At 51.8% G+C, this 24,765-nt stretch overlaps 1 protein-coding gene across 13 annotated transcripts in view; it reads left to right on the forward strand.

Annotated features, from left to right (window-relative positions):
* MICAL3 (microtubule associated monooxygenase, calponin and LIM domain containing 3) overlaps positions 1-24,765 on the forward strand; it is a 175,622-nt gene that overhangs the window by 86,168 nt on the left and 64,689 nt on the right. For 6 of the 13 annotated variants that reach the window (XM_027093057.1, XM_027093058.1, XM_027093060.1 and 3 more), the window contains exons 12-22: positions 1,436-1,562; positions 2,446-2,542; positions 4,878-5,025; positions 7,007-7,203; positions 8,510-8,622; positions 8,712-8,774; positions 9,220-9,393; positions 10,757-10,840; positions 15,442-15,498; positions 19,929-20,036; positions 20,510-20,696. In XM_027093057.1, coding sequence (XP_026948858.1) covers positions 1,436-1,562; positions 2,446-2,542; positions 4,878-5,025; positions 7,007-7,203; positions 8,510-8,622; positions 8,712-8,774; positions 9,220-9,393; positions 10,757-10,840; positions 15,442-15,498; positions 19,929-20,036; positions 20,510-20,696 — 1,355 coding nt within the window. The other 7 variants (XM_027093055.1, XM_027093059.1, XM_027093061.1 and 4 more) reach the window with 7 other exon arrangements.

Raw genomic sequence — 24,765 nt, forward strand, 5'->3', positions numbered from 1 at the left:
AATTAGACCAACTGAAAGTGGCACTTGACGAAAAGCGTCTGGAATCAGTCAACAGAAAATGCATAATCTTCCATCAGGATAACGCAAGACCACGTGTTTCCTTGATGACCAGGCAAAAACTGTTACAGCTTAGCTGGGAAGTTCTGATTCATCTGCTGTATTCACTAGACATTGCACCTTTGGATTTTCCATTTATTTCGGTCTTTACAAAATTCTCTTAATGGAAAAAATTTCAGTTCCCTGAAAGACTGTAAAAGGCACCTGGAACAGTTGTTTGCTCAAAAAGATAAAAAGTTTTGGGAAGATGGAATTATGAAGTTGTCTGAAAAATGGCAGAAGGTAGTGGAACAAAAGGGTAAATACATTGTTCAATAAATTTCTTGGTGAAAATGAAAAATGTGTCTTTAGTTTTTACTTAAAAACCGAAGGCACTTTTTGGCCAACCCAGTACATGAAAATAGTGCATTTAATCTTCCTGTCCTTAAATTAGAGAGACTTGTACTAATGAAATCAGTGTGGTAGCAGGGGATGTACTAACATAGGAGAAGAAATTAAAAGTGACTTCGAATCCAAAGGAAAACAACAAAGTGCTTGTGAACATTGACTCTCAACTGTCAGACATTGTGAAGCAGATAATTGCAGATGAGGTAAGGTCTTGGATTCGCTTGCTAATAAAGAACAAGTGCCTTGACCAGAGCTAGAGAAAGAGGATTTGCTGGATGAAATTAGTGGTCGATACCATTTTTAAGTCTGTTACCTAAGGTACTCTGGGTAAATTTGGTGGCAAGTTTTGTTCATCAGTGATTTTCTTAAAAATTAAACATTGGCCTACTTGCTAAAACAGCGCAGCAGGGGCTTCCCTGGTGGCACAGTGGTTGAGAATCTGCCTGCCAATGCAGGGGACACAGGTTCGAGCCCTGGTCTGGGAAGATCCCACATGCTGCAGAGCAACTAGGCCCGTGAGCCACAACTACTGAGCCTGCGCGTCTCGAGCTTGTGCTCTGCAACAAGAGAGGCTGCGAGAGACTGTGAGAGACCCGCGCACTGCGATGAAGAGTGGCCCCCGCTCACCGCAACTAGAGGAAGCCCTCGCACAGAAACGAAGACCCAACACAGCCATAAATAAATAAATAAATAAATAAAATAAAAATTAAAAAAAAAACAAAACAGCGCAGCAGTAAAGTAGAGTGAGACTTGGCTCCCTGCCCACAGCAGTGGACTTGCCCTTCTCCTTGGCCCCTAACAGTCTGGTGCCTGTGGGATCATTGAGATGGTGGGGATGGGAAGCCAGGGCTGATGTGGGGTTGGAGGCAACCCGACAAGGAGGAGGATTTGTTCCACCCTGGACTGTCAGAAAATAGAAATATCATCAAAGGAGAGGGAGGAGCTTCTGGTGCTGTCACTGCTCTGAGCGCACTGTTGTTCATTGTTGCAGGGAAAGCATTTATAGGTTGCTGCCTCAGACCACCCCCGAGAATGTGAGCAAGAACTTCAGCCAGTACAGCATAGACCCCGTCACCAGATACCCCAACATGAACGTCAACTTCCTCCGGCCAAGCCAGGTAAGCGCCCCTGGCCCGTCATCCGTGTCCCAGCCACGGTCAGGACCAGTCAGACTCTGTGAATACAGGCGCACACAGCATTCCTTCCCAATCCAAGCACACGTCTTCCTGAGTTGGCTGAGGGAGGCATCTGCCATCAGCAGACTGACCAGCTAGGGCAGCGGGTTGTCTGGTGACCGGAGGGCTGTGTCCCATCTCCTGGTTCCCGTGGACAGTGCAGGAGCTCAGCCCTCGTTCTCTAGTCAGGACGTGCAGCAGGCACCTGCGTCACTGCCACCAGTCACCGTGACCCGGGGGCTGCCGCTCACCTTCCCTGAACTTGTTTCCCCATCTGTACCATGGAGGTCACCATCCCTGCTGCTCCCAGGATCGTTGTGCAGGCAGACAGCACTGGTCACTTGAGAAAACGTGGAAAGATAAGACCCTCTGCAAGTAAAAGACACTGCCGGCCAACTCAGAACGTCTAAAGCCTTGTTACTGCACTGAGAGTGGCATTTTACAAAGCATAATAATCCCCGGGAGCCCAACAATGCTGAGAAAGCAGCCCATTCAACGTATTTGCCTGTGTTCTAGAGTAATTTCTTATTCACTTTACATCTAGGCCTCTGTGTTTGTGGGGGAAACCCGCTGGCACTGGGCAGCAGTAATGGCCCAGCAGAGACTGTGCGAGGGCCCTCTGTGGCTGTCTCTGAGCACAGGTTCTTACAGGTCACACGCATTTGTGTGTACGTGACCCACCGTATCCCAGAAAGGATTAAGGTTGGCGTTATACCTTCTGACTACACTTTCCCCAGCCTTCCACTTCAGTCAGTGTGCTCTCAGTCGGCAATTTATTACTTGGTATGTGATTTTCCTTCTTTACAACTTGTAAACTTCCTGCCAGGTGCGCCATCTGTATGATACTGGAGAAACAAAAGATATTCACCTGGAGATGGAGAACCTCGTGAATTCCCGAACTACCCCAAAATTGTCCCGCAATGGTGAGTCCTGGTAATGGCCTTTCTGCCGTCGAGAGCGTCTGTGTAATTGGCTGAGCTGTTGGTGCGCACAGTACTGGCTCTCATGTACATGGTTCTCACCGGAGGTGGTTTGCCCCCAGGGGACGTTTGGTCGTGTCTGGAGACATTTTTGGGTGTCAGGACTTGGGGGGTTAGGTTACTACTGCTCTGCCCCCTGTGGTACACAAGTCAGCCCCACAGCGAAGGATCAACTGCCTAAAGCAGCAGTGCTGTCGAGGCTGGGAAACCTGGTCTAAGGTGTCGCGAGGGTATAACGAGAAATCAGATACGGTGCTGTTGCGAGGACAGGGGTGCGGACTTGGGAGCACACACGCCAACCAAGGTTTTCAGGGAAGGCTTTACAGAAGAAGCAGTGGCTTCTTAGCTGAGGACCACTGGCTGCAGGACACAGTGATGGAGGCGGAGCTCATGCGGTGCAGGCCCCTGAAGTGTTCTTTAAAAGGAGAGTGACTGGCCAGATGCAGGTGAGCTGGGACAGAGAAGGGCACTGGGGCAGAGCAGGTAGTTTAGAAGTGCGCCAATGGTCAGGCTGGCCGGTCCGGTGTTGATGCCGCGGATGAGAAGGGAGACGGCGTCCAGTCCAGCTATGCCCGTCCGTGAAGCGTGTGGCTTGACAGCATACATGGCGTCTCTGAATTTGGGTTTCCGTGTGTGCAAAGTGGGGGTACCATGCCCACCTCACGTTGGCTGCGAGGACTCAGGGGCACGTCGGGGTGTTCGCTGCAGCACCTGGCGTGCAGCGGGGCGTCAGAAGTGGCTGCCGAGAAGCACTGGCAGAGTCTGAACAAGGACTCAGGGCTGAGAAGAACTGAGCTCTGTCATGGGCATTTTGAATTCGACACGCTGTTGGGACATCAAGGCAGGTGGCCCCCAGCAGGCGGCTGGAACGTTTTCGTCCCCCTCCACTGGGTGCCGTCTCCTTGAGAGCAGAGAGTGTGTCTTTTATTTATTTTTGGCCGCACCGCACGGTTCACGGGATCTTAGTTCCCCGACCAGGGATTGAACCTGGGCTCTAGGCAGTGAGAGCATGGAGTCCTAACCACTGGACCGCCAGGGAAGTGCCCAGAGAGTGTGTCTTTGTTCACTGTTATTCTAGAACCTGGAATATTGAAGTCGTCCAGTACATATTGGATCAGTGGATACACAGACTTGGGAGACATCTGAATGAAGTGAATTTCTGAAGCCAGGAGACTTATGATGGTGACACCAGCAGGAGTTCTCTGTGTCATTTCAGGATACATTTTCCCTGAAAGACTGAAGTGAAACGGGATTTTTAGATATGCAGTTTTTATTTTGTTATGTTCACAAATTTGTTATGTACAAATGGCTTAGTATAAGGTTAAGTGTTTTCAGCTGCGTAAGGTAAGGAACAGACTTTCTTGGACACAAATAGGAGTTCACAGATTCTTCTAAATGATCTAATCTGATCTAAATGTTCCATATCAGAGCTCTTCAGATGTGATCATGAAAAACGGTTTTTTATAAAGGCTCTTCGTGGTTTAGAAGACACATCAGTGACTGGAAGACGTCCCAGTATGTGTGTCTATGCGTTGAGTTTTTCAAGATGTGACCACTTGTCATACTGAGTGCCAAGCCTGGCCTGGTCTGGCGTCCTTGGCCTTGCCTGTGTGGTCCTGCAAAGTTTCTTCACTTGGCAGATTGCTTGGTACCTTGGAAAGTGTGAGAGCAAGTGTGTAACGTGCTGCTAGGTGGAATGGAACGTTTCTTCTCGGGTGCCCCCAATGTTACCTTGAAGGGAAGGCGTTTCCTCCGCCACCTGCCAGACAACTCTCCAGGGAAATCTTAGAGCCATCACGTGTGAGGGTGACAGCTCAGCAGGTGGCACCCTTCCCGTACGTCCCTGTCCTGGAGAGTGGCCGGGACCCTGGGCTTCAGCGTGAGAGGATCCACAGCGTCCACTTGTGATCTGTCATGGACGGGGCAGGGACGTTGACCTCAGAGTCTGGATAAATTGGTAGTTTCTTGTCTACCATAAATTCCATGGGAAGTCCCTGGCAGTCCAGTGGTTAGGACTCTGCAGTTTCATTGCTGTGGGCCCGGGTTTGATCCCTGGTTGGGGAACTAAGATCCCACAAGCCGCGCCGCACAGCCAAAAGAAAAAAAAATTAAATTAAATTCCACTCTTATGATACCAGTTAAGTAACTTCTTACTTTTGAAAACCAGTGACGACTATTTTGTCCTTGCCTTCAGTATTTTTTCAACCTGGTTATGTGGATTCCCTATCAAAGCTACCAGGTGACCGCACTTCCAATAATAACATTGTTGTTGTTTTAGAGTCTGTGGCTCGTTCCAGCAAACTGCTGGGTTGGTGCCAGCGGCAGACAGATGGCTACGCTGGGGTGAACGTGACGGACCTCACCATGTCGTGGAAGAGCGGCCTGGCCCTGTGTGCCGTCATCCACAGATACCGCCCTGATCTGATGTGAGAACAGGCTCTGCTTCATCTGTATTCCCACAGGACTTGCGAGTGCCCTGCTTCCAAGTGGCCAAACTCTGTACCTTTTCCTAGAACGAGATATATATAAGATACTTCTTCTGGAAGTCAGTCACTAATTTTAATTTATAGTTATATTTAAAGCTGTGTCTGTTAGGCATTATGTAGCTCAACCCAGGAATTATTAGCTGTTTGTAAAGTCTCAGCACTCAAAACGTGGAAAACTGGTTATAACACCCCCGGGCCTGTTAACATCACAGGAAGGAAAACTCTGTTTCTTGGCCCCAGGCTGAGCTCTGCGTTCAGCCAGCTCTCTCTCCAGTGCTGCTGGTCACGAGGAAAGCCTGGCCGGAGTGTGGGCTGAAGGCACGCGTGTCACTACCAGCAAAGCACTTCCTCCATTCGCCGGGGCTTGTCGGCATTGTCTCTTGTCTCTTGCACTTTTTGCAAGCGTGCTCTGTTACACCCCTAACACTCAGGTGGCCTTACGCACCTGTGTGGTGACATTTCCTCTTTTGGTCATTCTCTACTCACCTAAATGCAGACTAGTATGACAGGATGACCCAGGTCAGCTGTGGTGACCGGTGCACCCAGATTTCCCCGTAGGCATTCGTTACCATGGAAGCCAAACAAGAAGATTCGGAAACGAGCAGAGCATGTGGCATTATTTTGGCTGTATGTCCTTTCATCATTAGGTCCACTTACGGGCCCATTTTTGTGTATTTGTTTTGTTCTAATGATTACTTAAGGAATCCTGAAAGATCTGGCTCTCTTTTATGTTAATAAAAGAAAGGGGCTTCACCTAGTGCTTAGGAGTGGGGGTGCTGACGTGCTTGATAAGCGGAAGTGGCCTCTGTGCCCCTGTCCCTTAGCTCACGCCGAGACTGGCGAAAACTGAGTTGGAGTAGGGCTTATTGACCCCTCTGGGGGGCAGGGGGCAGCCTGAGAACGACTGCGGTGGATGACACAGAAGTGCTCAGGAGAAGGGCCAGGCAAGTCAGTCCTAGTCCAGAGGGAGGGCAGGGCAGAAGGGGGAGGGCAGGAGTCCCTGAAGGGAGCCTGGTGCCGAGGGGACACACTCCTGTGGGAATGGACCGAAGGCTGCCAGGGGCCCGGGCATTTCCTCCTGACGGTGCACAGAGCCGTGAGTAGCTAATTTGGCACCGTTTAAGCTGCCGTGACGTCACTCAGGATGAGGCCCCCCCCGCCCCCTGCCACAGTTTAGTAGGCTTAACATACAGAGTAAAGGAGTTTAAAAAACGAAAAACGGTTGCGGAGTCAGCAGGTTAACACAAAATAAGGCCTGCCCAGTTAATCTGAAATTAGCTAAAGAAGGATGCTGTCAGTCTTTACTTGATTGAATAGCAAGAAGCCTGAAACCCAGTGGGAAATGTTTGTTAATCTAAATACTTAGGAAATTTAGCAGTGGAGAAATCTTCTGAGGAAAGTTTTGGAATTTCCCTTTTAATTAGAGGGGAAGGCTGAGTAAGATTCACCAGAGCTGATTTAGTACATCAACAGCTTGTCAGCTCCAAAGGACACAGGGGGTGATGGTTCCAGGCCTTTAGACACAGCCTGATCCAAATAGGACCTTTATTGTTGTTGAGCCTGAGTTTAATACATGCAGACCATACACGGGGCACAGGAGAAACTTAACAGAAACAGTTCCTTTTCTTGAGCTCACATTTTAGTAAGAACTTTATGTTATTGATAAAATGTTATGTTTTCCAACTTTTCCCCTCTTTTCTCTTATGGGTAGATTGTTAATCCTTTCTTCTCCCTGAGGATGATTTTCATTTCATTAGTAAAAGGAAGTGAGAGAGAGAGGTTTGCTCTCCGATTTCAGTGAGGCCTGCACACTGGATTTTAGCTGAAAGACCGAGAAATAATGATGACTCTGTGATACCATGTTTTCTGGTCTGGGGACAAGCAGCCCATCTTGACACATTTTCCTCGTCCTGTTTCTCAGAGATTTTGATTCTTTGGATGAGCAAAATGTGGAGAAGAATAACCAGCTGGCCTTTGATATTGCTGAGAAGGAGCTGGGCATTTCTCCCATCATGACAGGCAGAGAGATGGCCTCGGTGGGGGAGCCGGACAAGCTGTCCATGGTGATGTACCTGACCCAGTTCTACGAGATGTTCAGGGACTCGCTCCCCTCCCGAGGTAAGGGCCCCCCAGGGGTGCTGCCGTGTGGCTCCCCTGCCTCTCCTTCCCCTGTGCCCCTTCTTCCAGCAGACCCGCTTCTCTGCACTGTTGTCAGCCCGTCGTTCTGACCCGGGTCTTGCTCAGCAAACCTGCAGTTGTGGAGGCCATGAGCATTCCCGTCTAGAACCTTGTCCTTGACTCCACCACCCTTGTTCCCTTTCTCTCAGAACCAGACTTTTTGAAAAGGTGCTTTTGCTGTGGCCTGGACTTCCTCACTGCCTAATCTTTGTGACCCTTTGCAACCCGGCCAAAACTGTTGTCCGTGGTCGTGAAGAATCACCAGATGCATGTTCTTCCCTCCTCTCTCACCTCTCAGGTACCCAGCTGTTCTGCGTTGTTCAGCCCTTGGAATGACGTCCTTTCTCTTGAAATTCTCTCTTCCTCTTGGCTTCTGTGATCCCGGACTATACTTGCTTTGTTCTCTTTCTTCTGTTAACTGTTCCTTCTCTGTCTTCTCTTTCTTCTCCTACCTTTTAGTGTTTCCAAAAATCTTCCCTTGGCCCTCAGGCTGTCAGAAAACAGACTGAGTAAGCATCATGATGCTTACAAGTGTTGACCATGGTACCTGACCTGGTTTACATCCCATTGCCTCCACCTAAAGTCACTAAACTTCCCTGTGCCTCAGTTTCCCCATCTGTAAAGTGGGGATAATATGTACATGGCTAGATTGTAGTACGCTAAGAAGAGTGTTTGGCGAATGGAAGCACTTAAACAAATGTTAGCAATGTATTATTAGTTTCAATTATTATTTCAACATTACTATTGTTACTAATAAAACATTGGAACCCACAGAGTTTAGGTACCATTCTCCAGTGCTTCTGGCCCATGTACTTGTAGACATCTGTGGCTTTCTCTCATTAGAGATGCAGTTCTTACAACAGACATGCACAACTCTGACATCAACAAGCACACTCTGAACCCATGACCCGAGTCCCGTCTCCTCCCCGCCGATGCCCCTCCCTTTCTCTCCCGACCTGAACTTTTCATCTTGAAGTGAGGCTTCGGCACTCTGTTGTAATCAGCAAGCAGATTGCAGCGTCTGAAAAGCAAAAGTGGAGGATTTTGTGACTGAAGTGGATTGGGGCAAGCGTTGGTTTTGTTTGTATGGATGGAGAAGAGAAGGCCCAGCGTCCAGGGCTCCGTGTGCATTTTCTCTGTGGGGTTCAGAGTGCACAAACCCTCAGAGCTTCCTGAGGTTCCGAGAGCCTCCTGCAAGGAGGCACCCTCAGGGCTGTCCTTGGACACTGCTGGTTTCTGCCCACAGACGCCTTGGACCTGAATGCTGAGGAGAGGGCCGTCCTGGTAGCCAGCACTAAATCCCCTATCTCCTTCCTGAGCAAGCTGGGGCAGACCATTTCTCGGAAGCGCTCTCCCAAGGTAAGTGGAAGGGTTTTTCCTCCAGCTGCAGAACTAATGGTACAGTGCAGTGACTAGAGGAATGCGGTTTCCCTTTGCTCTTGGTGCAGGACAAAAAGGAAAAGGACTTGGATGGTGCTGGGAAGAGGAGAAAGACCAGCCAGTCGGAAGAGGTGAGAAATATCTGGAATTTGCCAGAAAGATTGTACTGAATTGCCCTCCTTGGCTGAAACGCTTAATTCCCAAATCGGTATTGCTAGATCTTTTCAGTTCACTCTTTGTGAGAATTGTTGTGCACAGATGCTTTCTGTGGCCTTTTGCCTTTGTGTAATTTTTTGGAGAGCATCCAGGGAACGCACACATGTGCTCTGGGCCTTCCTGTCTCTTTGGAATCCCATATGTGGCGAAGGGCAGCAGCTTTCCTGGGATGTGACCACACCAGCAAGAGCCCGAGTACCTCTTCATACTGCCCCTGGGCCCGAGGCCATCTTGAGATTTGAACCTTGAGGAGAGCCACCGAGCTCGACCTAAAGCAGGGACCAGCCGCTGTGCCAGGCCCTGGGGTGTGGGCAGGGGCTCCTCTAACCGAGGCTGGCTCTTGATACCCCTGTTCACCAGGAGGACGCACCCCGGGGCTACAGAGGAGGAAGGCCTACGCTGGTGAGCACACTGAGCGACCGGAGGGTGGATGTGGCCCTTGGCAACCAGAACAAGGTGAAGTACATGGCGACCCAGCTGCTGGCCAAGTTTGAGGAGAACGCGCCCGCGCAGTCCACGGGCGTGAGGAGACAGGTAAGCCCGGCTCACACCTCGCCCGCCCGGACCTGGGCTGGCCACAGAGGAAAGGGGGGTTAGTGAGTGAGACAGGGAACTTCCCGGTGCTGAGGGCTCAGGGCTCGAGACTGGCGTCTGCGTGAGGCAGGGACGAGGGTTCCTGTCCTTACCAGCCAGGCCCACCTGAGGATCTTTAAAACGGGGTGTCCAGGTCTGTGTACGTAGGTGTGTGTTCACGTACATGCATACGTAAGTAATATAAGAGGTCCCTGCTTGTTGAGGAAAATACTGGAAAGTGTAATTAAGGCCCCTATAATTCTGTTAATGTTTTGCTATGTTTCTTTCTGGTCTTTTTTTAGTGCATTCTTGTTTTCATGGTTGAGGTCATTCTTAACGTACACTTTCCTGTTCTGCTTTCTTCGTGTAACTTCGGGTGTATTTCCATGTTCCAAACTCTATAAGCCTCTTCCAAAGTGTGTGCTCCATGCTTCTCTTAACTCTTCCTCTGGTGCTGGATGTTTAGTTGTTTCTCATCTTTGATGAAGGGCAGAGAGGTAGACACTCTTGTGTGTTGCACATGGTTTTCCTAACTGTCCTTGAACTAGGTCACGAGTGTGAGCACTGTAAAGGTTCTCCGTGGACTGCCCTCACTCCCCAAGTCCTGCCGAGGGCTGGACTGCCATGTCTGTTAGGTCTCGTCTCTCCTCTTGCTTGTCTAAAAGTCACTAAGGCTTCTCACAAGAGGAGGTACAGGCATTGTGAGATCCACAATGAACATTTCTTCTAAAACTCCGTGTGCGGGGAGCACCTCTTCATCTTCGCCACGTGCGCCAGCCCTTGTTCCTGTGGACCAGGGACCAGGCCGACCCCATCACTGACTTCTTCCCACGTCTAGTGCTTGGTTAGATCCTCACGCTCCAGGCGTTCGTGCCGAGGCCCACAGAGAGCGTGCAGGCTCGATTGTGAACGTGTGAGGCTGCCGGGCGGCCGTAGCAGCCCAGGTTCCATCCTCCTCAGCAAGGCTGGGGTGCTCTCCACTAGAGGAAGTGTGTCCCCACTCATTTTGAGTGGAAAGATTCATTTTCCAAGCCAGAATTAGTGGTTTAGGCTCAGAGCATTGAGCTTGGGAAAAGGATAATCAGAATTACAGTTTCTGTTTATCTTTTCTTTTGCATTTGGCTTCGCCCAAGTTGGGGAGGGAGGATTTTCCTTTGTAAGTATAACTTCCTAGAACTAATTCTGTGCACCCTCCTTCAGTTCTTAGATGAGTGTCTATCCTCCGGGAGAACCATTTTTGTGTCTGCTACCTTAATGCTTTTTTTTTTTTTTTTTTTGTCTCCGTGTCCTGTCCCCTATCCAATACTTGGCCTGTGTGTCACAGCCGACACAAGAGCGTGGGCTCAGCCAGCCGTCCTGCTGCCTGCCTGAGCAGGGTCGCCCTGCTCCCGCCCCCCAGTGGAAACAGGTAAAGGAACTGCCCAGGGACCAGAATGGGTGCTGGGCCTTCCCACCTGCTCCTCCTCCGAGCCAGCCGGGTGGGGCCTGCACTGTAGAGCCCTAGGTCACGGGGTAGGGATCTCTGTGCTCATTTGAGTGGCGACTCTGGGGGAAGGTTTAACAGACACTACTGATAGTATTGCATGACTTGTTTAACTCCTTGGGATTTGGGAAACCCGTGAAAAGGGTGGGCTGTTATATTGGTGTTGAAACTAGCTGAAGTTATGTGGTACCTGTGTTCAGGTACTTAGCCTTTGGGGTTTTGCTGTTATAACCTTTGTCCCAAGTTGACCTTTGGCTGAAATGCATCTGCGTGACCCCTGGAGGACAATCCCGAGTTTCTAGAGCTTGGGGCTCGGGGCAGTGGTCTTCTCGTGTTAAACAGGAAAATGTTACCCAAGAAATAGTCTCAAACTGGTTTTTTCCTTGTTTCAGATCATGGACAGAGATGATCATGGGCGTTTTCTCAGTGTTTTGTCCACATTTAAAATACTCTTTTTGGAAATTTTCACTAAAGTTTCTGCAAGATCTCCTGTAAAGCTGCTTCTCCTACATAGTATAGAGTGGGGCGGAAAGAAAGAGGGGCTGGCGCCTGGCGGGGAACAGGAAACCCGCCAGAGTGATGGGAGGCCTCTGCTCTGTTCCCCCCATGTCACAGCCCTGAGTGCGGCCTGGGTTTGCTGTCTCTTGGTTTGGAATCGCTGAGGACTGGGGTTCTGAGCAGTCAGAGGGGCTGACCCTGATTCCCTCCTGTGCTGGGAGGTGCTGGGGAGTGGTGAGTTAGATTTGAGTTGAATTACACTTAGGGCAGAATGTTTCTTTCTGACTTTTCTTTTGATAATATGCACGTTAAGGCAGGGCCCGTGAGGCTGAGGTGGAAGCTTGGGAGCAGCGTCCAAAGTCACCATGAAGCCAAGCTGCCTCTCTCCCCATGCTTGGGGAGGGGAGGTCTTCTGAGGAAAACTCATTAGAAATTCACTTCTATTTTCCTTACTTGCCCTTTGCCTAGGGTAGACCTTTGAAGTCTAGGTGGAAGGTATGATTTGAAGGTCAGTCTTGAATTGAGTATTACTAAAGGGGAAGGTGAACTCTGCATTACATTCCCAGGTTCTTACACTAGTCACGGAGGTGGACTGAGACAGGGAAGCACAGTTGGTGGGTGAAGAGGTGACTCTGAGTGGCACGTCCTGGAGTGGCTCTGGGTGGGCATCCCAGGAAGCCCGGGTCAGGGACCCGAGGGGCTGGCTCGACCGCCACTGCTGCCTCCGTCCCGTGGAAGATGGGCTTGGCTTCCGCTGGGTGCTGGGCTGCAGGGGTGCCCAGAGCCCTGCTTCTCCTGTTGCTGCAGCGGCTGGGAGCCTCCAGCCTGTGCGGGTGCTGCCTGACGCACCCAGGTGATTTGTGATCACGGTTGGTGGCGTTGAGTATGTACCGCCAGGCTCTCCAGGCCGAACAGACCCTTAAAGTGAAGCCTGGTCTGGGGAAGGGGTACCGGAGATGCCGGTCAGGAGCAGCAGCCGGGTAGCTGGACCCCGTTAGATCCTATGTGTAGAGCGGAATTGTAATGTGCTGGGCTGTGAGAGGACCCGTGTCACACAGCTCTCACGTCCTCCTGAGATGTGTTCACAAACGACTTATCCCCAGTGCTAAGTCAGGGATGGCGTTATGAGCCTTGCTTTGCCCATTTATCCCCTGAAAGACAGAGCACTGGAGGGCCACGCCAGTTGACGCACCAGTCCAGGGGCACAGGAAGTCCAGGGGTGCGCCCTGGGGGCTGACGGCGTGCCTTCCTGTGACTCACTTGCTGTTCCCCTGGAAGCGGCTCCAACTGAGGCAGGCGGGTGTGGCGAGCACAGTGGTGAGGAAGAGTGTGGGGATGCTCGCTTCTCGTCACCTTCCTGTGGCGTCACCCGGCTCTTCCCTCCCCACCTCATCCCCTTCTGATCTCAGAAATGGGTCCTGCAGGCGAATTCTGCGGTTAAGCAGCCTTGGTTTGGCTGTAGATGGTCAGTGGTGTGGGAACAGACAGAGGAGTGGGTTCTGTGGCCTCTTCCCCTCCAGGCTTTGCTGGGAGCCACCTCACACGGTAGCTCTGGACGTGAGGAACCTGAGGCTTCCTCTGACTCGGGAATCTGGTGGTTCCTTTAGCACTGCAGGGTTCTGTCAATCAGAGACAGGTTCACAGGAAGCGGACACCGTGGGAAAGTGATCCACAGACATTGTGTGGTGTCAGTTAGCGAAAGGTGTTAATTTTATACCCTGTTTCCTGTTCGTTCTTGTATTTCTGTGGTCGTCTCCCAGAACCTTCCGCGTGTGAGTGAGGGGACTGAGCAGGGGGAAGCAGTGGCAGGACGTGGGCGTGGGTGGCCCAGGAGGTGCTGGTCTGCTGCTGCAGGTGCCCGGGCGCCCCCGCTGTGGGCAGCAGTCGCCACGCTCCCCCCGTAACGGGAGTCTGTGTGCCCTTCTCTCTACTTGTAACTGAGCCCCTTTTACCCCCCAGCCTCCCTGATAAGCCAGCAGAGAAGAATATGCCCTGGTCCCTGGCATTTAGAAAGTGCTGCTGTGCAAGTCCTGACCCCGCAGTGGCTGCAGAGATGACTCTGGGATCTGCAGACAGAGCACCTCTGCCCCGAGGCCACGACAGGCGGGACAGGCCCCTGCCTGAACACGCCAGTTTGTGCTGAGGATGGATGGGTGGGGAAGGGCCTCTGGGATGCTTTTGGCAAATGCCTTCAGTCCTTCCAGACCCAGCCTCAACGTGGCCACCATTTCACCTGTGTTCTCTCTGTTTGTGTCTATTGGCGTAAAAGCGACAGGAAAAGGAGCATTCTCGGACCTGCCCCAAAAAAGTGATCACTCTCTCTCCTCCCCCTACTCCGCCTCCCTGTCGGGCACGTGGCGACCAGCAGGTGACCCCCTCTGCATGCTCCGCTGTCCTGTGTGCCTGCCTGCCTGTGTGGGTGGCCAGGGGAGAGACCAAGTCAGGATCCCCTCATTTACAGTGATGACTTACTGGCGAAACGACCTTTGCTGGTGGGCCTCAGGATAGCACATCGTCCGTTCAAACCCTGGGTAGTTTAATCTAGTCCCGCATCACAGGACTACAACTGTGCAGCCACAAACTAAAATTTAAACTGTACTTGACACAGATGCGAGGTCCAAAAGCCCTGGAGAGCATTTTTATGTAACCCCATTGAAATCAGCCATTTTTGTCTTGCTGCCCAAGGAGATACTGTTAAGGTGAATGTTGGGAAGCTTTTTATAGGGCTCCACTCTGTGAGTTTGGCTCCTTCTGATTTTGAGAGCCCTGCCTCTTGCTTATCCAGCTTTTGCCAACAAACAGCTGCCCTTTCCGTCCGCCCCACTCACTGTCCAGGCAGACCACTGGAGAAGTGCTTCAAGGCGAGTTAACCCCACGTGCTTTGCGGCCAGCACGCTCGTATGAAGTGCGTTTATAGAACGGCTTTTTTCACTTGTGTTGTATGTCCCTATAAAGTAAAACACTGATTTTGAAGGTAGGATCTATGGAAAGACATTTTCTCAGCTATGGTAGCCTATTTAGAAGGTGATCCCATAATGTGTCTGATATGCAGGGGCCCAGCCTATGTCCCTGGGTCTGGACGCTGAACCCTTGTAGGGTAGTGACCACCCTGGGCCCTGTCTCTGCCCAAGAACCAACGTGGGGCATTTCCTCTGACTCAGGCAGTGTTCTCAGTGCTTTTCCTGTGTCTGTTTTCTTGGTCTGTTCTCACAATAAGCCTACGAGGCAGGTCCTGTTATCCTCACCTTTTACAGATGAGGAGACCGTGGTGCAGGCTAGGGGGGCCAAGTAGTTGTGCGAAGTCACACAGTGAGCAGAGAGCTAGGAGCTGAACCCAAGTGGTGTGACTCTGGAGCCCGAGCCCCGGCCTCGTCCTGCCCGCGGACACTGCGCGCTCACGGGCTCTGGACAACAGAGTGGCCACGTCGGGAGCTCCGGGTCAGTTCTTGCAGCAGGGCAGGGCCATACGGTGAGTGCTGGGCTATCCAGAGAGTGACTAGGGGCCTAGACGGCCCAACCCCACGTCACTGTGTTAGTGGTTTCCTCAGGGCAGCGGAGGCGGCGTGGGCCTGGGTCACGGTCCCCAGCCTCTTGGGTGCAGCTTCTGTGCTCCCCTCGCCCCTTAGTGCTGTGCGCTCTTGGAGTCTCCCGTGGGCTGTTGTCGCCTCTAATGCCTTGGTGTGGAAGCTTCACCCTTCTAACCTGCCTCTCCTGTTAGCCTTCCGTTGAATGCCTCTGATCACGTGCCGCTGTGTGAAAGAAATATGTTTGTTCCACCTGTGTACTAACCGTAGTTCCTTATTTATCCACGTAGCTGACCTCGTTGGAGGCCAGGTGGGAGAACAGCTCTGCAGAGCTGCCCTTGGGTCACAGGATTTGATGTAGACGGGACTGTGGTTACTTGGGGTTGGGGACCAGTAGACAACAGGTTATGTGTTGAAATGAGCTCTCACTTTCTGGGGCTGTCACTTAGTAGGTCCAGATAGAGCATTTGGATGGAGCTTAAGTTTCTATTTTGTTGCCAACAGACGTACAGCGATCTTGATGCTGACAGCCGTGGCAAGCAGAGTCCCCACCACGAGAGGGTAAAAGCACGACTGTGGCATGGGGGGCTGGCAGCCACACAGATGCGGCACGCTGGGGTGGGGGCGCAGGCGTGGCCCCTCTCCTTGCTTTTTCCACACTCTGGTCACCCAGCCAAGAGCCGGGACTCTTTTCGCTTACAGTGATGACCCTTGCAAATAGCATTCACGGTGGAACATCCATCCACTCAGCGTCAGACCAGATAGGAACCCTGAGAGTTTGTGCCCTGTGAGCGGCCTCTTCCCCTCCCTGCGCCCCCTTCCCACTCCCAGATATGCACCTTTGGCTTCTGGGGAAGGGTCGAGGTCAGTGAGCAGGAGGCGCTTGCTTGGCTACTTCCGGGATCCTGACGCAGAAATGCTGAGAAAGCCAAAGCTCTTAGAGCATGGGGATTCTTCAGGTGTGAAGAGGACGGGGCGGGGAAGGAAGGTGATGACAAGACAGGGTCCATAATGAAAAGTGGTATCTGTTCGAGACGCTAGTAGGGAGATGCCAGAGCACACCTGGCCATCGTATGATCTGACGAGTTGCAGAGATGCTCATCTCAAAACCTGCTGACTATGAAACTTTTTTGGTTGTTATTGTTACCCTTAAATGGAGGCCTGAGTGGGTGTAGCTCTGCAGCCAGAATGAAGAATCATCTCTAACTGTTCATTTCACATGGGCCCTCTCCTCTTATTTTTGCCTCCCCCTCTGCCTTTGCTCTCTGAGAAATGCCCTCATGGCTGAGCAGTAAGTCTGGTTCCCTCCTGGACCCATTAGGAAAGTAGTGGTAGCACTGTCTTCCTACCAGTTGCCAGGCAGGAAGCAGGCCCGGGGTGGGGGAGGGGGGCCTTTCCATGTCACCCGTGTCACCCACAGCTTCACTGCCTGTGCCCAGCCTTTCTTCCTTCTTCCCAGGCTGGTTCCTGTCAAGAAGAAAGCTAGGCACTTTGACTGCACAGGGCAATGCCCTCCGTTTTGGGGAATGCCTATCTGAGGAGGTGCTGATGGTCTTGGATGAAACAGGGTCTCAGTGGGGAGCGGAGGGAAGTAGGTGGAGGAAAGAGAGATTGAATGGGGAAGCTGGTAGAAGTTGGGGCTGCAGGGCACCGAGGACAGGTGGGATTTGGAGCTCAGGAAGCAGCAGGGTTGGCGGGAGTTTTCCTTCATTTCCCCGGTGGGCTGGTCTCCAGGGTCTTTGGTGCAGGGTTCCAATCCAGGTACTCCTGGGGGGTCACTGTTTTTGTTCCTTCCCGGACTCTCCCTCTACCGCCCACCAGTCCAGCTGTGCGCTTGCCTGCTCGCTGCCGTCCAGGGAGTTTCTCTCTGAGCCTCTGGAGCAGAGGCTGGTGACACCCCCCATCACCCGTGACACGCCTGAAGCTTTGAAGTTAGTGCGAGCTGAAGGCCGAGGGGTGCTTCTTCCCTGCGGCCCGCAGGTATCTCAGCCCGAACCTGCAGGCAGCGAAGCGGTTACTGCTCGCCAAGCTCGCAGCCCCTCCTGGCTTGGGGACCGGACAGTGCCTGGCTGCTGGGCCCACTTTTGCTCCACGTGCTGCATGCGGTCTGCAGAGGGTTGGGGCCAGCTCCGGGGCAAGCTCTGTATCTGAGCCCCACCAGGAGGAGGAGGAGGGGCCCCTTTCCTGGCTTTTATGGAGAAAGCGAGCTTTGCTCCAGAGCTGTCGTCTCCTGTCTGCTCCTCTTAAGGCCAGCAGAGTGAGGAGCCGGTGGAATCTCCTTGTGCTCAAGAGAAATTCCAGCCCAGGCCGTGAGGGGCTCTGCAGGGCACACAGGACGTGTGAATAGGACGCTGCCTGCTGGCTGGCAGCACTGTGCACTTGAGAGCAGGGGTGCAGACAAGGTTTTCTGGGGGGCCGTGTTCCAGTGCGGGTGTGGCTGTGAGTGTGAGGCACAGTGGGAGCCTGGAATGAGCCACTGATGCTTCTGGAACTAAGAGCGTTTCTTTACTGCATTTGTCATCCAGATAAAGGGTCTGTGTTCCTTGTGTTCAGGTCAGCGTGTAACTTTTAACTTAACGTTTCCTTTGATTTTTTTCTCCGTCTTGTATTTTATAGCCAGAGCCTGAGCCTTCTCGTCGATTTTTTGTCGACCAGTGGGAGCTTTCTCTAAGCCTCCGCTCCGCCAGCCGCCCTGCCTCTCCCTCCTCTGACTTCCTCCGACAGGTAGCGGGGCCCAGGGCTTGGCCAGGCTTGTCCTCTTCAGCCTGCACTTTCTTCACCCACACGAACGGCAGCCTGTCTCCTTAGGAATCCAGTTGTGTGTGTCCGTCATGCATGTGAGGTCGGTAGGCGTCCACCTGAGTTAAGGAGGCTGCTAGCTTCACTGCAGCAAATTCTGTCCCAGTCAACCCATTTTCATTATAGTCCAACTGTATCAAATAATGAGAAAGCACTTTGTAGCCATTAGCTTTTTTTAACTCCAGACCTCTTCCTATTAACGTGTTATAAAATATGAACCATTGTGTAATTAAATCTCTTAAAGAGAGTGGTGGATACACAGTATTCTGGGTGCCTCTTGAATTGTAATCTCTTAAGGAAGAGCTCTGCTGTTTCCTATGATGGAACTGACCCAGCTGTGGACGAGTTTACAGAGAGATTGCAGGGGCTTTTGTCCTTTCTGTTTGTTTCCTGTTCTTGAGCTGGTAGCAGACTGTAGAGAATGATACGCATGTGTGGTGGCCACAGTATAAGTCCAGAGAGTACTACATTTCGACTGTTTCTTAAGAGTGGGGAGAGGAAAACCATCTGCTTTTCATGCCAGAAACAAATAGGACTTGAGTCTCCACCTCTCTTAGGGGTGTGCTCGTCAGTACTGTCACATCGCTGAGAACTGAAGTTGACAGATGCCTTTGCACTAGCAGCCCTGGGCTATACTTGCTGAGAGTGCTGGTTCTGATGGGAGAGCAGGGTCCTGGCTGAACAGGGAGGACCCTGGGCTTGCCCAGTGTCCCAGCTTCAGACTTGGCATCTGGTCCACGCTCCCACTCATCTGCTGCAGTTTCCTACTCCCTGGCGTCAGCTGTTCGATGCTCAGCTTGGCTGTGCCTGGGTTCCTGTCTGTTCCAGGCTTAAGCTTCCCTAATGTTTCTAATCCAAAGAAGGCTTAGGTCTAAGAGCCACTTGTGTTTCTCGACCACAGATGGGTATAAGCTGTGGAGTTAACGAGCAGATGGCACTATCCTTTGGAAATCGCCTTATTTTAAATTGAAAATATAATTGACTCCTCAGTTCCAGCTGAACCTTGGAGAATCGTTTGCTCATTTGTGCTGCTGTCGTGCTTGTATTTACACCGGGTCAGTTTCCCCCTAGGGCATTCCTCTGGTTTGTCCCTGCCCCGCCCAGGACGTGCCATTGCTCAGGCTGGTGATTCTTTTACACACGGTTTCGTGTGTTCAGACCGTTTCCTGATGGGGTTGTTGGCATCCCCAGCACAACTGCTCCCGGCATGTTTTGGATTTGGAATTAGAGTGAGGGCTCCTCAGACCCGGCGGGCACACAGCTGCTGAGAGGCGTGTCATACACACTGGGTGTCTGGGCCGTCCGCACAGGACAAGCTCAAAGCTGGGCTCCCACAGGAAGGTTTGCCATTGAAATTTATAGTTTTCTCCTGCTGCTTTTTCAACATTGCTAGAAAGAGGATTGAGGTGGTTGGATTTTTTTTCTTTTATCTTGTTTCAACGTATAAAGATATAACCCCTCCTGGACTAGAAACACTTTCTGGCTTCCACAGCAGCCGTGTCAGCAGTGCCCCAGCTGGTCCGGAAGGCTTGGTCTCAGGGCTCAGGGGAACACAGAAGTCTCCATGGGGAGAACGGGCAGAGAAGGGTTCTTCCTGGTAAAGCCCGGGGGCCTCTGGTGCACAGGACAGGGGCCCTGAGCGAAGGAGGTCATAGTGAAGACGGCTGTCATCCCCGGTGACACTGGGCTGTTGGCATCCGTTACCCAGATGGAGAGTCGGCCTTACTTTCTTTCTAAATGAGGAAATAACTCCCCAGGTCCTCTCCCAGGCCCTGGGATGTGCCTTCAGTCTGGTGCCCGCTGCCTTAAGTGAGGTGTTCTCTTAGGTTCTTTGAGGTTCTCTGTGTGTAATCTGAGCCGCTGGGTGGTAGGCCCTTCTCACTCTGTTTGCATCCATCTTGTCGTCCCGCCTCCACATCCCCCGCACTTCGTCCAGAGGGACATGAGAGACCAGGTTCTCCTTCCTGAATTTCACTGTCTCTGTGGCCATCGCTCCCGCCTGTGCTGACACCGGTGTGTGGACACTGACACCTAGTCCCCTGCTCGTGGGCACTGTGTTGGCATGTTTGTTGCTGCACCTTGTATTCATTTTATACCTTTCGAAGATTTTTTTCCCCTGTCTTCTTAATTTATTTATTTTTTTCCTTCTCATTTCCCTTCTTTCTGGTCGTTTAACAATCTCCAACCAATAGAAGTATATAAAGATGTACACGGGCGGAGTGAGCTCATTGGCTGAGCAGATAGCCAGTCAGCTTCAAAGGAAAGAACAGCCTAAAACCCTTCTAGACAAGAAGGAACTGGTAAGATACACTAAGGGCACTGTCTGTCTAGATAAGACAGCTCTGGTAAACAAGCCTGCTTTGTTCTAAGTAGCTCAGTGGCATATATGGCTGCTGCGTGCCATGTGGTAATTATTTTTTGAGGTTGTCTGAATTTTATAACTGAACTTCTAGGACTGAAACCGTTGTTTAGAATGTTGTGTGAACAGCATACTCAGTATCTCTAAAGTGATTGCTCTAGAGTCCAGGGCCTGTGTCCATGGAGAACCACGGGAACACCTTCAGATCAGAATCCGTTAAGAGGATTTGGTTTGCTTGTTATGAAATCGTGTGGAACAGACGCAGTGCCAAGTGCTGCGTGGGCACTGGAGGCACCGGCCTGTGGTGGTGCGCGGCTCCCGTCCCCAGGCAGAACCGCGTAGGGAGGGTTGTGCGCCCTGGGGAGGGGCCGGGAGGCCTCGCCTGATGCGTGTCCCCCCACCCCCCACCCCCAGGGCTCCATGAAGAAGGAGTTCCCACAGAACTTGGGAGGCAGCGACACCTGCTACTTCTGCCGGAAGCGGGTCTACGTGATGGAGCGCCTGAGCGCCGAGGGCAAGTTCTTCCACCGGAGCTGCTTCAAGTGCGAGTACTGCGCCACCACCCTGCGCCTCTCGGCCTACGCATACGCCCTCGAGGACGGTGAGTCCCCGCGCTGGAGGCCGCACCCAGACTCAAGGGCCCCCCGCTGCGTTCTTACACTGATGCTCTCTTTTCTGCCTCTCCTGAGCCTTTCCATCCACCCCCCTGTAGTCTGTGTTTTCTCCCAGACTCTTTCTTATAAATATTTCTGCAGAGTCACCAAGCTGTATCATAGATGACTCAGTGACCATGGTGATGAGAAGGGCATGCGTTTACCTAAATCGTTTCCCTGGCTTCACAGACTCCTGCTGTCGTACCTCACGGTGGGGATCTTAAGATAAAAGGGACCTGAGGAGAGTAAGTCTTTTTTGTGTTCGCTTTAGAGAAGAAGAATCACAGGCTTATAGAAGCCACATTTCTTGCCTAAGGTCAGTGACAGCACATTGAAACTGTATCCGCTGCCACTGTTCTCAGACCTTGGCTTCCTGAAGGTGCCTGAGTTATGCCCAGTGTCACCTGTGCTCTCTCGTATCAGCATCTCTGGTGAATTGAGAGCATGTTGCCCAGGCCTCAGTCTGGTTACTGTGCTGTTCAAGCCCTGGCCTTTTGTGATATTTGTTGGTTTTATAGTGGAATGACCTTGATAAGGCAGAAGGTGGAGAATTATGCAGACAGGTAACAAAGCCTGATGGAGAGGCGTGTCTGCCGCCTGAAAACCCTTTGGGGTTAATTGGAAAAGGTCACCGGAGACATCAGTGATTCCTACGCCCCTTCCTACAGGAAGCAGAAGGGACCTTACGAGAGGCCATCTTACTGATTCAACAATAATGAAAAGACCCAGATTAACAGAAGGGGGAAATAAATCCTCAGGTCCCTTGCACTGACTGAGGAGACTGTCAGGGGATGTCACACGGGAGAGGGATGCCCCCTGCGGTGAGGAGACAGTCCTCCAGGCTCTTCGACTAGTGAGCAAGGAGCGGCCAGAAGAGCTGAGTGGTGACCTGAGAAAAGCTGACTCTACTGTTGTGGCACCTGGTCCTCTTGTTACGTTAGTGAAAAGCACCAGCCAGCGAGGGAAGAGGTGAGACAATTGTCTATACTGTTAGGTGTCAGTATTCCCGCACACCTGGTCTTTGGATAGTGCCTTTGCTCTCCCCGGATGGGGTTGGCACATGGAGCCCACGCAGTGTTTCTAACTGTCCGCGAGGTCTGCCTAGAAAGATCCCTTCAGGTCCAGCGAATCGATCCACGAGTATTTTTGCCCATAGATTGTGCGCCACACCTTTGCCACATTCTCCTGAGGGCATAGATGGTGTAAGAGGGGCCGTCCTGTTGGAATGATCCGGCAGCGTAAGGGAGTGACCAAGGGTGACGGTGCGTAGTGCAGACTGTAACTTTGTGAAGTACAGAGGAGGAGGAGTCCGGGAAGCTCAGGAGGGTCAGGAACTACTTAGCCATCCTGCCGTGGACTCTGGAGCATGGTGGGCGAGGGCTCAGCAGAGGGGCGGAGGAGCCGGTGTGCCCAGCGAGAGGGCAGCGGAGCCCGGGCGAGTGACCGTGGTGTGGGGGCCGGACGAGCAGGCCCACGTGCTTAGGCACAGCCTTCCTGACAGCGGGCCTGACCAGCTCCCCAGACTTCAGCGCAGGTGAACCTTTCCCTCAGCTCCGCCCTCCTCAGTGACAGCTGGACTTGGGAAAGGAGGGAATCTTAGGGGTCCTGAGGGTTTAGCCTCATGAGGTTCAGAAATCTAATGGAAGAGCCTCAGGTGAGAGAGAAAAGGGCAGGGATTGTGGCTCCGGAGAGAGGGGGTTAACCCAGCCCGTGCCGGGCCCTTAACAACATATTGTGACATTTCATCCTCATGACCACCGGAAGGTAGCTAACTTTATTGCTGTAATTTTACACATCAGGAAACTGAGTTCAGAGAAGCTGTAAGTTACTTGTCCAGGTCCACACAGCAATAAGTGACCTCTGAGGTCCCCCAGGTCAGACGTCCTGGGGTTAGCGCTTCTGGCCCATGGCAACTCCGGCCTGGTCAGTGGGGACTCACTCACTTGAGAGAGGCGTCCAGGTTTTACCCTTGTCCCTTCAGCCCCTTTAAAAGGATGGAGTCTTTCTGTTGCCACAGACTAGCTTATTTGCCTGCTGCCACCTCTTAAGACAAGGACTCTAAATCAAACAGTGTGTCTGTCACGTCTTTCCTGTCGTCTCGAGGAGAGAAAACACACACCGTCCACTGAGGAGGTCTGAAGGGCCGCCCTCGGGAGTGACGAGCCCGCTGCCCCCCGCCACTGCCCTGTGTCTGCTCCCACAGGGCAGCCCAGGGAATCTTAAAGAGACAAGCAGATCTTCCCGGCCTCCCACTGTTCACCCTGACAACCCCTGTGGCACAGGTGGACCCGCGGTCCCCGGGGCTGAGAGCTCCGTGCGTCCTCCCAGCTTGCCCCCCGGCCCCCTGCTTCTGCCTGTCCCCTGCGAGCTGCTCGCTTCTCCGTTGCACTGACATGCGTGCGCCCGCTGTGTCCTCTGCTGGAGTGCGCCCCTCCCACCCTCACGGGGCAGCCTCCTGTTGCCACACGTTCTTTCCCCGGAGAGGCGGCAGGGCTCCTCTGCCTCCTGACCAGAACATCTCTGGCTCTGACCTGTCCTGACGGCTCTGACCTGGAGTTGCTGGGGGAAGGAATCTGTGGCCCGTCTGCCTCAGGCTCGCCTCTTAGCTGTCTGTTTTCTCCAGTTCCGTCTTCAGTCATTCCTACGTTTATTGTCGAGGTTCCTGAATTTACTTAGACCATCTAAAATCAGTGACTTGACGGGATCAACCATGCTTTCTGGTTGCTTTGTGACGTTAGCGTGGCCATACTTGCTGATTGAGATGGGCACCATTGTGAAGAGCCAGGCGTCCGATGTTCAAGTCCTGTCCGAGACTCGCTAGCGTGGCTTAGCCTTTCTGTGCCTCACTGGGTTTTGAGGATTAAATGAGTCAATAGTTGTAAAGCACTTACAGTATTTGGCACATGGTAAATGTTAGATGAAAATCAGCCCTTTTTGTTATTAACGTAAGAAGCAAAAAGTATCACCAAGTTGGGTTTGGGAAGGGGTTTGAGGTGCATTAATCGAGCAGCTACAGTGCAGGACATGTGATGATGTCTCATTGATGGCTCTCACCCCACGAGACGGTGTGGTCTTCATGCTCTACATGAGGGAACGCGTGCTGAGAGGGCCACGTACCACTGAGTGGCTGGGATGGTGCCTGCACTGAGCTCTGGTTTCAGTGTGTGTGTTCCTCCCCTCAGGTTGTGCTGCATTCGTAGAGAAAACAAGGGTTTGGAATTTTCTTTTTACCTTTTGGTCAGGCTCATGGGACTCGTTTTTGAAACCTAAACCTCTTTACTTTATTAATTTAGGATACCGTAACAATTCAATGAGGATTCCCTGGTAGGTCAGTCTATTGAGTTGTATTTTTAAATCTAGAATTCTTTTACTAGAAAAAAAGCAAATTAATGGAGGAAAAATAGAAGAAAGGAATGAACCTAACTGTAGTTTTGTAGTTAGGTTGTAGTTTTCTGATACTACAATAAATAAGACTCTTGGTTGAAAGTAATGGAAACCCAGATCAGATTAAAGTTTATGCATAAGATTGACATCTTTCTTGCAGATAGCAGGGCTGCCCCTTCTCTCTCCCCATCCCTAAGAATCTGTTAGCCTAACTTAGCCACATGCCAGATCCTAGAGCACCGTGTCCTGGGGTGGGCTGGAGGGAAAGGGGATATTCTGATTGACCTATCTGGGTCATTTATCCACTTCTGTGCTGGGTAATGTCAGGCCACGTAGTTGGCAGCCCCATCAGAGTCATGTGGAGGAGGGAGGAGTGTTCCTTAAAGAATGAGACACAAGACAGGCAAAAAGTAGTGTGTGATCCAAGCACCAATACTTTTGTCTTGTCCTAATTACATTTTATCTTGGCCAAAATTCGCAAAAGTGAAATGGTTTATCACAGATTGTAGAAGGAGATTGTGTCCAAGCTGCTAAAAATAACCCACGACTCAACTCCCCTTATAGAGAGATAAGCAGTGGGGTTGATAGTCCTTTGCTCTCAAGTGCCCCTGACAGGAGGTGTGGTTCTCTGAG

This window comes from Aethalodelphis obliquidens, unplaced genomic scaffold (assembly GCF_003676395.1).
Source record: "Aethalodelphis obliquidens isolate GAN/ISIS:26980383/991018 unplaced genomic scaffold, ASM367639v1 scaffold83, whole genome shotgun sequence".
Classification (NCBI taxonomy): Eukaryota; Metazoa; Chordata; class Mammalia; order Artiodactyla; family Delphinidae; genus Aethalodelphis; species Aethalodelphis obliquidens.